Source organism: Thermomyces dupontii (assembly GCF_041956625.1).
Source record: "Thermomyces dupontii strain NRRL 2155 unplaced genomic scaffold VTN31scaffold_4, whole genome shotgun sequence".
Lineage (NCBI taxonomy): Eukaryota > Fungi > Ascomycota > Eurotiomycetes > Eurotiales > Trichocomaceae > Thermomyces > Thermomyces dupontii.
In genome coordinates this window covers 716301-728614 of record NW_027192310.1, presented here as the reverse complement: position 1 = coordinate 728614, position 12314 = coordinate 716301, and the positions used below count along the sequence as shown (strand labels likewise).

The window sequence follows — 12314 nt, the reverse complement described above, 5'->3', positions numbered from 1 at the left end:
GTCAGGAAGTCCGAGTCGCCATCTTCGTCTCAGTCGGTTCTATTCGAGTACCACACCTCTTCCCACAAACAATATGGAAAGGGTCGATACCTTGGAACGTCTCGCTAAATTGAGGCGTCTCATGCAAGAGAATAATGTGGATGTCTACAGTGGGTGATGAGACTCCTGTTTGTGGCAGGACCTTTTGAAAACTCACCGCGGTTGCTCAGTTGTTCCCTCCGAAGACAGCCACAATTCGGAATACATTGCGCCATGCGATGCGCGTCGAGGTGAGCGCCGAGAGACCTATAGCTAGGTTGCAGTCACGAGACTGACGGTTTGATACCATTGCCTTTGCGCAGCATTCATCTCGGGTTTCACGGGCTCCGCTGGGACGGCGGTAATCGCGCCCACCAAAGCGGCCCTGGCAACTGACGGCCGATACTTTCAACAAGCGTCTAAACAATTAGATGACAACTGGACTCTACTGAAACGAGGTGTGGAGGGTCATCCGACGTGGCAAGAATGGTAATTTCGCCTCTCTCAACGCGCCGGTGCCTTGATTGGTTCTGAGCAAGTTCTCAACAGGACGGTCGAACAAGCGGAAGGCGGAAAGACTGTTGGCGTTGATCCAGCGGTGATCACGGCTTGTATGTCCACAGACGTTTTGGTACGAACAAAATATGGGACTAACGATTAATCGTCATGAATAGCTGTCGCCAAGAAACTTGCAGAGAAACTGGAAAAGGCCGGCGCGAAACTGATCAGTGTTGAGCAGAATCTTGTAGATCTTGTTTGGGGTGAAGAGCGTCCACCTCGCCCGAACGAGACGATCAAAGTGTTTCCAGAAAAGTTCGCGGGCAAATCTTCGAAAGAGAAGATAGCCGATCTTCGAAAAGAGCTGGAGAAAAAAAAGCGAGCTGGCTTCTTCGTCTGTAAGTGACGCCCAACTCTTGTAAAGGATATTCTAATGTTCGCGCAGCGGTTCTCGATGAAATCGCCTGGTTATTCAACCTAAGAGGTAGCGAGTAAGCATAATCCGCGCCGTAGGGAAATTAGCGACGCGCTGACACTCCTGGGCAGCATTCCGTACAACCCAGTTTTCTTCTCATACGCCGTGGTCACACCCGATACGGTGGATCTCTATGTTGATGACGAAAAACTCACACCCGAAGTGAGGAGTCACCTCGGCGAGGATGTTACAATCAAGCCATACAATGCATTTTTTGCCGATGCGAGAGCGCTCAATGAGGCAAAAGCGGCGTCGGAAGATGGCGCTCGCAAAAAGTTCCTGATTTGCAATAAAGCATCGTGGGCGTTGAGCCTTTGCCTTGGCGGGGAAGGGCAAGTCGAAACAGCCCAGAGCCCCATTGCTGAAGCCAAGGCCATTAAGAATGAAATCGAGCTGCAAGGCATGAGAAATTGCCATATCCGAGATGGAGCAGCGTTGATCGAATATTTTGCCTGGCTGGAAAATGAACTCGTCAACAAGAAGTCCGTATTGGACGAGGTGGATGCAGCGACTAAGCTGGAGGAAATCCGGTCCAAGCATGAGAACTTCGTTGGGCTCTCCTTCCACACTATCTCTTCTACGGGACCCAATGCCGCCGTTATCCATTATGCGCCGGAGAAGGGGTCGTGTTCCGTCATTGATCCCAATGCTATCTATCTCTGCGATTCGGGTGCACAGTACCTTGATGGGACGACCGACACGACGCGTACATATCACTTTGGTACACCAAGTGAAATGGAAAAGAAGGCCTTTACGCTGGTACTGAAGGGTCTCATCGCATTGGACACGGCTGTATTTCCTAAAGGCACTAGTGGCTATGCCCTCGACGCATTTGCCCGGCAACACCTTTGGAAACATGGCTTGGACTACATGCATGGGACCGGTCACGGTGTTGGATCTTATCTGGTTAGTGACTCCCCTGCTGCAGTGTTGGGAGGACGGTCTGACATTGTTTTCTCTGACAGAACGTCCATGAGGGGCCCATTGGAGTCGGCTCCAATCCGGCATACGCCGAAGTGTCCCTCAACGCTGGCAATGTCATCTCCGATGGTATGTCCTGTAAACATCGCGGGGGGAATCATTGCCTAACAAGAGAGCAGAGCCAGGGTACTACGAAGACGGCAAATTCGGTATTCGTATCGAAAGTGAGTCTACTTAGGCATAGAAAGGGAAACGAAACTTCTTTCGCTGACTGTTTGCAGACATGATCATTGCCAAGGAAGTGGAAACGCCGCACCGATTCGCTGACAAGCCATATCTCGGCTTCGAACATGTGACGATGGTGCCCCTGGGACAAAGCCTGATTGATCCGTCTCTCCTGACAGAGCCGGAGATCAAGTGGGTGAACGACTACCATGCGGAAGTCTGGGAGAAGACCAAGGACTTTTTCCAGGGCGATGAATTGACGCTCAACTGGCTCCGAAAAGAGACTCGGCCGTTGAATAGACCTTAGTAGAGCAGATTGACGTTGCTCGTGTATATATCGGCATACTCTGTAGGATACACGATTGACGCTGGAATCAAGCAGACCAGGACTTGAAGAAATGAATGTCCTTATCAAGATAAGACGCGACGTTATACCCGATATGGTATGGTCCATGCGATTTAACACGGGGAATTTCCGTAGACCTTGCCTGATTAGGTTATACTCAGTGAAATCGTGTCGGCTCCTCCGTACTAGTAGGGAGTTATCCAGCAGCGGCTTTCTTATACGGGGGAACCTTCGTGTGAAGTCTCAGCCAGAAGCTTGGGTTCGCGTCGAATGATTCGCCGCCGCGGTTGTTGTGTGCTTTGAACGAGCCGTGATCGATGACCGACATAGGACCCTCCCGCAGCATCGCGACTTAAATTCGTCCTACTTCCATCGACAAGCAAAGGTTGGCTCCCGTTCGCAGGGGACGGCGACCCCGACTCGCACCTCGGGCATGAACGGGCGCAACTACGGCAACGGATACGGGTATCTTTCCGATATCGGGCAGTCCGATGGCGGTGGTAATGGGGGAGGAGGATATGGTAGCACAAATGGTCTGAGTGTTAATGGATACGGACGAGATCGCGAGCGGCGCCCCGGGGGGTACGGGGGATTCTACAACGATGACTCGTCCTATCGTCCCCCGACGTCATCTTCCTCTGCGTCGCGCGGAGATCGAGACCGAGACCGGGAATATAATAATCGCGGCAGGGACCGCTATGGTTGGGAACGGGAACAGGAGCAACAGCAGCAGCAGCAGTCGTCATGGTCGTCAAGGGATATCGACCCCCGCGTCCGGATGCGCGCTGGACGGGATAATCCCGGGTATAGTCGCACGAGATTTGCAAACCGGTCTGATGGAGTCGAGACGGGCAGCATAGTAAGCAATGGGGCGCGGACAGCGCCGCAGTCCATTGAAGGTGCGAACTCATGCTGCAAGAAGTATTCGGCGATGGCAGACGATCTGACTGAGTTGTCTCTCATAGAGGTTCTGCAAATGATAGAGAAGAATTGGGATTTCATGGCCAGCGATAACTGCACCCCGGTGCAGGTTGCGTTGCAATTGATGGATAACAGCACGTTAGGCAAGGCCGACAGAGAGCCAGAGTTCTTGAACATGCATAAGCTGATTAAGCGGACTCTGAGGTCAATTGTCAATCGTATGTTCCCAAACACTTTGAGCAGAGAGCGCTGTTAACTAATGGCGTCCTCCCTACAGAACATCACCAAGGGTTCAATAGTTCGATCGGGACATACCACAAGATTCAATCCAGTATCCAAAGCTCCCAGAGTCGAATTCGGGAGCTGAGGAACTCCCTCGAGGAGTCCAAGGCGGGGTTGCTGACAACAAAGCCGGAGCTGCAAGGTCTGGCACAGTCTTCGCAGGAGTATGACGACTTCCTACAGCTCTTCAACCGTATTGAGGAAATCCAGTTGCTGCCGGAGAAGCTGGAGGCAAGGATTTCTGAGAAGCGCTTCCTGGCTGCGGTCGACATACTCCAGGAAGGCCTACGGATGATGCGGCGTTCAGAATTCGAGTCGATTGGAGCGCTGGCTGACCTACGTGCCTACTTTGCGAATCAAGAAGTGACGTTAACCGATATTTTGATTGAAGAGCTCCATGAGCACTTGTACTTGAAGTCGCCCTATTGTCAAGACCGGTGGAAGACTCCCAGTACGGAGAGCGAAGACGGGAGCAACAAGAATGTGATCACAGGGACATGGGATCGGCCGGTGTATAGCTTCCTGGCCAAGTTGGACGTGTCCACACCGATAGTCGAAGATGCCTCCCGCAATCCGGAGACGGACACATTCTATTACATGCAAGTGATTATCGAAGCCTTGAACCGGATGGGCAACCTAGAACTAGCAGTCGACCGAATCGAGCAAAGAATGCCGGTCGAGCTGTTCGCAGTCGTGGATAAAACTAACATGGAGGTTGATGCTCGTCATCCCAACGTCTCCCGTAGTTTGTTGAAGAGCGACAGCAAGACCGGCCTGACAACGGAGATCAACGAGGAGCGCGGCTATGTCTTGAGTGATTTTCTGAGGACGCTCTTTGCTAAATTTGAGGCCATTGCGGAAGGACATCGTGTCGTGCACGATGTAATCGTTGGAATCATCGAGCGGGAGGGCCTTCGCCGGAATTCGCTCGGAGATGGATTTAAAGGCCTGTGGAAGCTGTATCAGAGCGAGGTGTGCATCATTCACAGTCATGCTTCTGACGTGAGTTGCTAAGTTCGGGCAGATTCGATCGCTTCTCCACGACTACCTAGCCACGGATGGGGACAGTTCCTATCGGTCTGCTGGTCGAGATGGAAGCGGACGGCGAAACTACGCTCTCAACTATAGAGATCGATCGAGGGTGATTACAACCCCAGCGCATTGGAATTGGCCCCTGCTGACGCGTCGCAGAAAATGTTCAAACTATCCGAAATCGATACAAAGTCTGATGATCTCAAGAAGGAACGCGATGAACTGGACGAGATTCTGCGGTCTTCGGTGCCCGGGTTGGTGACAAAGTCGTCTCAGAAGCCCACGACCGGCGAGAAATTTGAGTCTCGACAGCGGAATTCTGGCACCGGCCACAAGCTTCTCGTCGAGCCCAGCGTGTTCAATATGGGCCTGCTGCTGCCACCCGCACTGTCCTTCATCCAGAAGCTGAAGGACATTGTGCCGGTGGATTCGGAGATTGTCCTGAGCACGCTGACGTCCTTCTTGGACGACTTCTTGGTCAATGTGTTCCAGCCTCAGCTGGATGAGGCCGTGACCGATCTCTGCACCATGAATTTTATCGCCGTGGATGCCTTTGCGGAACATCCGGACTGGGCGTCGTATTCTCCGAGGCCGATATTCAAGGTGGGTTGTTTCGTGCTGGTGATCGGAGACACTGTCATCTGATCGCGGATAGGGAACGGTCAATTTCTTGTCCTTGGTTAAGGCATTCAGCAAGATGCTTGATAGTATCCCCCACGACCAGATGTTTACACAGTTGGTGCTGAACCAGGTCGTGACGTATTACGACAAATGCTGCGGCTGGTACAAAGGTGAGTTGGGTGTGATAAGCGGCTGCGATGTATGCTGATCGAGATGGTGCCAGCCCTTGTGGTCCGAGTATCGTCGCAATCTTCTGAGGCACGGCTGAAGGCGGCTGCTGCGTTTGCGGAGTCTGGCGAAATCCGCGATGTGGTCGATGAGCTGCTAGCTAGCAAGAGCTACAGAAAGGATCTTATTGACAAGGTGGGTGGCTATACTCCTTTCCATGAATTCTTCCCTTCTAACAGTCACAGGAAACCGATCTCCTCATCAAAAAAACAAACGAGAAACCACTCGAGGCGTACGATATTGTCTCGGACCCGAAGACGGTGATTGCACTGTCGTTGCTGCACAACAGCATGGTAAGACAGATACACATGTAACCACGAGAATGGGCAAACACTAAGGCTCTACAGCAATGGCTCGCCAGTCAACTGGCAAAGCTGAGATACGTCATTCCGTCCGCCGAGTCCTCCCAGAACGAGCCGAATCGGGTGCACAAGGGCCGACGATGGACTCTGGTCAGTTCACGGTCGGCCTCATCCCGGGACCACGCCAGCCAACCCGTTTACTTGCCGATGAACAACGAGACGGTCGTCCTCTTCGACAACACGCTGCAATCCCTCCGAAACCTAGCCAGCCTGGCGCTCCGAACGCTCCACGTCGACATCCGCTGCGGTGTGATCCACGTGCTGACCAAAGCCATGGCCGGACCGGGCGGGCCGCGCGTCTACGATGACCCTAAGGATAACAACGTACCCAGTCCCGCGCCTCAGCAGCAGCAGTACGACTGGCATCTCATCCTCCCCGCGGCCCCAACCGCCGCCTCGCGCGCCGTCCTCGATCTCAACAACGACCTCATCACCCTTGACACCAACCTCACCTCGTACCTCGCGCCGGATGAGCGGCAGTTCATCACGCGCAGCCTCGCGCGGTTTATCGATCGCGTCTTCGTCTCCTGCACGCGGTTCATCGGCGTGATGAACAACAACGGCGCGCTCTTGCTCCAACTCGACGTCCTGGTCTTACAGCAAAACCTCAAAAATATCATCACCACAACCCCCTCAGAGACGGGCCAGGAGGCGGCGGGGGAGCAAATCGCCCTGCCTCGCAGCGCCAAATTCCTCGACTGGTTCCTCGAGGGCGCCCAAAAGGCGCTCGACTACGCGCGCGAGGAGAAGGAACTCTTCGCCTCGCAAGGTGAGGAACGTGCGCTGGCGGCGGGCAACGGCGAGCCGTTCACGTACGATGAATTGAAAGTATTAATCGATTTGTGTTTCTCGGAGGTGATTCGTGGTCCTCGTGGGGAGCAGAATCGCGAGGATTACCTGGCGGCGAGGAGGAGTCATGGAGATGCCATGTTGAAGTTGAATGAGGTGATGTCGGATGCAAAGTAGATTTGAACCTAGGTACCTAAGTAGTCACTATCCAAGGTCCAGAGTACCCTTTTTTGAATGGTTTAGTCTTGGTTTTTAGAATAGTTGCTGTTTTTTCTTTGCTACGTTCAGAGGCGTGTTTCTGCTGAAATGATAGTTGGGCTACCATTGACGCTGGTATCTCGACTCTGCAACTGTAAGAGCGGAACCAAGCAAAGACAAAGTCCCAGAAACTGTTTCATTCGCCCATAGAAAAAAAAGACAACACTGTGCTGTCACGGCACGGCCGAAACATAAGTCCAATCCATTCATCAGTCATTGACACATTGAAGGCCTAATGATAATAGAAAGCACCCTATTCGCCATCCAAATCTGCCGGACTGGAAAAGAGAACGCAACTAAACACAGGACACAGAGAAAATAAAAGAAAGGTTTGTCATGAACGAAACAAACGCGGAGTGGAATAAAAACACAAACGACATCCACCAGAGTAATGCCTGGGTTAAAAAAAAAAGGGGGATAAAGAACCCATCCGACAGATAGCATATCCAATCCCAAGCCAATCCATCAATCAATCGTCACATGCACGTCGTCAACGCGGGAACTAGCTACATTTTGGGTTGTTTAGTTGAAGGTGAGGTTTAGGCATTCTCGGTATTGTGCGTGTTTTCAACCGGCCCCAACTCCTTCTCGTCCTCGTAGTCGTCAAACTCGAGCCCGGCATCCCGCGCGCGTTGCAGCCACTTGCGCGCGATCTCGCCGCGGCGGTTGACTTCGGCTTTGAGCTTGGCGTTCTGGGCGCTGATCTCGTTCAGCGCTTGCGTGGTGGTGAGGTTGTTCTGCTCCCACCGTGTGTTCATTTGCTTGCGCTCTTCTTGCAGTTGGACGATGTACTCGATGGCACGCTGCAGGATGGCGCCCTTGTTCTTGTCGCAGTTGGGCACCAGCTGCGCGATCTGGTTGATGCCCTCGTTGATCGTCTCACGGCGACGACGCTCAACTGTAACTTCGTTAGTCGCTGGGTTTGGTGCGCAAAAGAGGAAGATACCGCCACTTACCCTCTTTGTGATTGTTCTTACGGAGCGCGTGCCACTCGGGTGACCCCACTGCGGGCTTCGTCTGGTTCATGTTCTGCGCTTCACGAGCCGCATACACTGCTGCCGCCGTCGAATGTTGTTGAGGAGGATGACCTTGCATTGTGGTGGTTGTTGCAGTAGGAGCGGGAGCGCCAGTGGTTTGGTTGTGACCTTGCAGAGTGGTGGACTGGTTGATTTCCTCACCAAAGCCCAGGCCGTGGCTCAGCTGGCCGCTGCCATCGAACCCGGCCTCGGGCGGAGGCGGGTACTTGTTCTGCGGCTGTGCGGCCAGAGCGGCTTTGGCGGTCGACAGGGCGTTCTCGTCGGTGATGCCGTTCGACGAGCCCCCGACGTGCTGCAGAATCTGCTGGTCAATGTTCATCTCCGGCGACGTGCTGGGCAGGCCGTGTGCCTCGTAGCCGCTGAGCGAATGAGAATATGTTGCCTGATTCTCACCGGCTTGACTCAGAGCCGGCACATTTGTGTTGCCGCCGCTCTGCGTGGTCGCGACGCGTTGCGCGTCGGGACCAGCATTGTCATCCTCGCGCTTACGCTTGTTACTTCCGCTCCCTTCTGGGGGGTTGTTGACAGCCGTATCCGACATGATTGACTTGAACTAGAATAGTATGTTAGCCATGATCTTTTTTTTTTTTCTTCTTTGGATTTCAGTTGAACCAGCCAAGCTCATCTCGCGACGACCAATCGAAGTAGTCCGGGGACCGCGGTGCGATGGAAACAAACCACGGGGTGTGCAGATCCACGCGTCAATGACAACATCAACAAGTCATCCACGAGCCATCAATTACATGCATCGCGAGCGACAGGAATCATCCAAAAAATACAAAAGCTTCATCACTTCCATCAAACAACACCTCTGTGATCTTCACATGGATGACGATGGTTGATGGGTGACAATGGCCGACAACGCGGCAGCAATAAGCACCCCAAGATTTGTGCCATCATCGCGACCGTGGACGAACCCGATGGTTCATCATCCTCGACGACGCGGTCGGGGAGCTGGCCGGTGGTGGACGGTCTTCGCGTTGGCCCAGGACCACGTAGTGGGGAGAGCTTTTGTCAGGGCTTGGGGCTTCGGCTTACCTGGTGGTTATCACCTGACAGCAAGTCACGGGAATCGAGGCCGTATGGATTGGAAGAGGAACTATGAAACTGCAAATAAAAAAAGACCCAATGCGCACAGGGGAAAAAGCGCAAGAGGGGTATCAAATGGGACCGGCGGACGCAGAGAATCGAGATCCGCGGCCAGACAGCGTGGCAGAAATATCGGTGGACTGCACTTCGAGGGACGAAGGGCGAATACTTGAAGAATCACGAAGTAGTCGTGGAGAGGCAGCTCACGTGGCGAGGGAGGAGGACAGAAGGGGAGACGGCAGAGACCAAAAGTGCCGAACAGGGACTGACACGTCACCTGACCAGGGCCCCACCGCGGGCATGGACCAATCCGGAATCCGATCGCACAGGATCGGCATGCCTGGAAAACCAGGCATCAAGGCATCCACCAGAGACACTCGTGACTGTTGAATTGGGTCATGTGCAACGCCGGAATGGCTTTTTGCTCTTTGACTTTTCGATTGGCTGCAGATGGCGGACAGGGATGCGGAGAAGTCGTCGCCTTGGATCTTGATTGCTTTCGTTCCCCCAAGTCTATCTATTCATGATCCTGGTGCCCTCAATTTTCTCCCAGTGTGCCTGCAAACTACTCGTACCTCGAGATGGACCGTTGCGCCTCTGCAGATGACTTGCAGTCCTAGCGCAATCCATACCATACATATATCCAGGGTTTAGCTAGGTCTCGGGCCGATCCTTGAAGATCAGAAACCATGGGCCTTGGATTATGATATTGTTCAATAGTTCACATAACTAATGGTCTAATCATTTTGTACGTGAATGAGGTTAACTCCAGACAGCTATCCATCGAGCTGGATCTGATCAGAGGCAATGCCGCCACTGATTCAGTTAATCGCTGTGGAAAAGGCCCCCTCTCATGGCCAGAAAAGCGAACAAGAATGAGTCTTAACCGGTGTTCGATCACATGGACGCAGCACGATGATTGCCTCAAGCTCCGTATCGGATTGTCCAAATTTGAAAGCCTCGCAGTGGGCTGGACCCTGCTTCGGAACTCCCGTTCTTGAGAGGCTTCAACGTCGCCGAGATGAATGTCACAGCAAGCGATGATCTGCGATCCGATAATCATGGGGGCTAGAAGGGATATTCTGTAGAAGATACACTGGTGCTATAACTGGCTCGAGATGTCCGGAAAATTCATGTGTGTACACGTACACGAGGGTGGAAAGACGAAGAATACTACATACACATCGAGAAGATGTTAGGGCTGTCACATGGACAAAAGTAGAATTAGGTACTAAGGCTAATAATATGTAAGTAGTTTTCACATGACAGCTCAAGTGATACAGGATGGCTCAAAGGTTTAGTGATTGCAGTCCGTATTATGCTCCAGACCCATCATCACTCTCCCTGCTGGCCCTCTGCTCCGGAACAAAGGTCATCGCGGGCTCAGACTGCGTATCAGCAAAGCAGATACCCTCTTCCCGGGCACCCTTCATTCCCCAACAATGGATCTTGACGTTTGATGGGCTGATCGAAGTCTTAGCACCGTTCCCCGTAGACTCCGTCACATCCCGCGTGCTCTCCTGCGTAATGGCAACGACAGTGCTGGTCCCGACATATGTCGCGGTGGGAATGACTCCCCCAGCGCTCTCCTCAATGCCCGTCCGGTTCGCAAACACGAGAACCACTCGCTTCTCTGACGACGACGATAATCCATCAAGATCCCCGCTATGGGTCAGTCTCCTCTCGATCAGCGGCCAGAACCTCCGCATCCAGTAGTTGAACGTATCCATATCTGGCCGGTGACTCGGCGCCGCGAACAGCGCATCGCTATCGACCGCCAACCACGCCGTCGAGACAATCACCAACTGGGACTGCGAGTCAAGCACCCGGTTCGCAAACTCCCAGGCCGTGAACGGCGCCTCGAACTTGTACGGGTTGATGTCCATGCAGATCCCAAATGTTGTCGGGACATGATGCTTCTTCGTCTTCCCTTCAGCAGTAGGATGGCCAAACTCGAGCGGCAGGAACCCTCGACCTGCATCGCCTTCGGAGGCCCAGGATTCGTCGGTGTAATAGAGGAATCGCTTTCGGTAGTTGTGTAGCACTTGACCATCCTCACCGACGACGATCAGCGAATTGTAATACTTGTCTTCCTTGTTCGATGACGACTCTTCCTGCTCGTCTTCTCCTTGCTCCTCACCCGCTTTGACAATCTCGGGATACCCCACGCAGACTTTGCAGCGCAGTCGTCGCGCGGTTTCCCGTGCCCATCGTCCCGATGGCCCTGTCCCCTGGGGCTCCAGAAACGGCTTTATAGCCTCTAATGAAGGGAAGTTGTATCCTGCCAAAAATATTTTCCAAAAGGTCAACAACTACCCTTGATTTCACTAACTCCCTAGGTTGATAACCTTACCGGAAAATGCCATTTCAGGCAGCACCAAAATATCCGGTCGCAGCTCCTCAATCCCCGGTCCGGATGATCGTATATCATCTCCATTAGAAATAGAAGTACTAGAAGAAGGAGGAGTGAGCTTCAGCAGCTCATCGGCTCGTCGGATATTCCCCTCTACATCGCCCAGTCGCGGAGCGAACTGGAGCGTGGCGATGCGCATGTTTGATATCGGAGACTGCTGTGGATGATGATGATGATGATGGTGCCGATGGTGAATGATGGATCTGAAATCAAGACCCGGAAGAAGCCCCCGGGATGGAAGAATTGGAAGAATAGAAGGATTTAATGCCGCCCAAAAGTCAAAGATGCTGCCACTGCTCTTCAGATTCCGGGCCGTCCTGCTAACTAAGAGTAGAAATGAGGAGCATGCAGGGCGAACCGAGTGGTTGACCGGCATGAGAAAGGGATGATCAGGTTTCAATGAGTTGAGTCTTTTTACGTCTTGGGATCTATCGTGCCTCCCCGGATCAATGTGCTTTCGTCGACGAGTAGCCGTCATCTCCAGCCGATAAAGTACAACACGTCAAGTCACATGATGAGCTGGGATCGATGGATCGGAGTCGATTGTATATGCTTGCCATCAGCAAATGATGCCGTAGTTGAGTGATTCGAAATTACTATGGAGCAAAACCCCCTTCGGATGACATCTACCAATTCGTAGGTTTTACTTTGTGCTCAGAAAATCCGAGGAACAAAGACACTGTAGTCGTAAATGCATCTTGAACTGCCGCAACATATCATACAATCCCGTATAATCCTGAGCTCCTAGCGTCTCTCCCTGTCCCAAACCCAACGCCAACAACCCTGTACAAGTACACGA

General features: G+C 52.8%; 4 protein-coding genes across 4 annotated transcripts; 2 read left to right on the top strand and 2 right to left on the bottom strand.

The window, feature by feature from the left end:
- Window positions 1-73: 73 nt before the first annotated feature.
- Window positions 74-2444, top strand: VTN31DRAFT_4760 (uncharacterized protein; the record flags this gene model as incomplete). Its single annotated transcript, XM_069405184.1, has 10 exons — window positions 74-149; window positions 210-269; window positions 342-507; window positions 568-629; window positions 693-914; window positions 962-1007; window positions 1063-1897; window positions 1957-2041; window positions 2092-2136; window positions 2194-2444. The coding sequence occupies 10 exons, from the start codon at window positions 74-76 to the stop codon at window positions 2442-2444; spliced, it is 1848 nt and encodes a 615-aa protein (XP_069260273.1).
- A 472-nt stretch (window positions 2445-2916) lies between these two features.
- VTN31DRAFT_4759 (uncharacterized protein) lies at window positions 2917-6895 on the top strand (the record flags this gene model as incomplete). Its single annotated transcript, XM_069405182.1, has 9 exons — window positions 2917-3382; window positions 3449-3622; window positions 3682-4658; window positions 4711-4827; window positions 4878-5321; window positions 5374-5509; window positions 5563-5702; window positions 5753-5860; window positions 5915-6895. 9 exons carry the CDS (start codon window positions 2917-2919, stop codon window positions 6893-6895), a joined length of 3543 nt encoding a protein of 1180 aa, XP_069260272.1.
- A 620-nt stretch (window positions 6896-7515) lies between these two features.
- On the bottom strand, window positions 7516-8554 carry VTN31DRAFT_4758 (uncharacterized protein; the record flags this gene model as incomplete). Its single annotated transcript, XM_069405181.1, has 2 exons — window positions 7516-7874; window positions 7933-8554. 2 exons carry the CDS (start codon window positions 8552-8554, stop codon window positions 7516-7518), a joined length of 981 nt encoding a protein of 326 aa, XP_069260271.1.
- A 1864-nt stretch (window positions 8555-10418) lies between these two features.
- On the bottom strand, window positions 10419-11891 carry VTN31DRAFT_4757 (uncharacterized protein; the record flags this gene model as incomplete). Its single annotated transcript, XM_069405180.1, has 2 exons — window positions 10419-11383; window positions 11456-11891. 2 exons carry the CDS (start codon window positions 11889-11891, stop codon window positions 10419-10421), a joined length of 1401 nt encoding a protein of 466 aa, XP_069260270.1.
- Window positions 11892-12314: the final 423 nt, after the last annotated feature.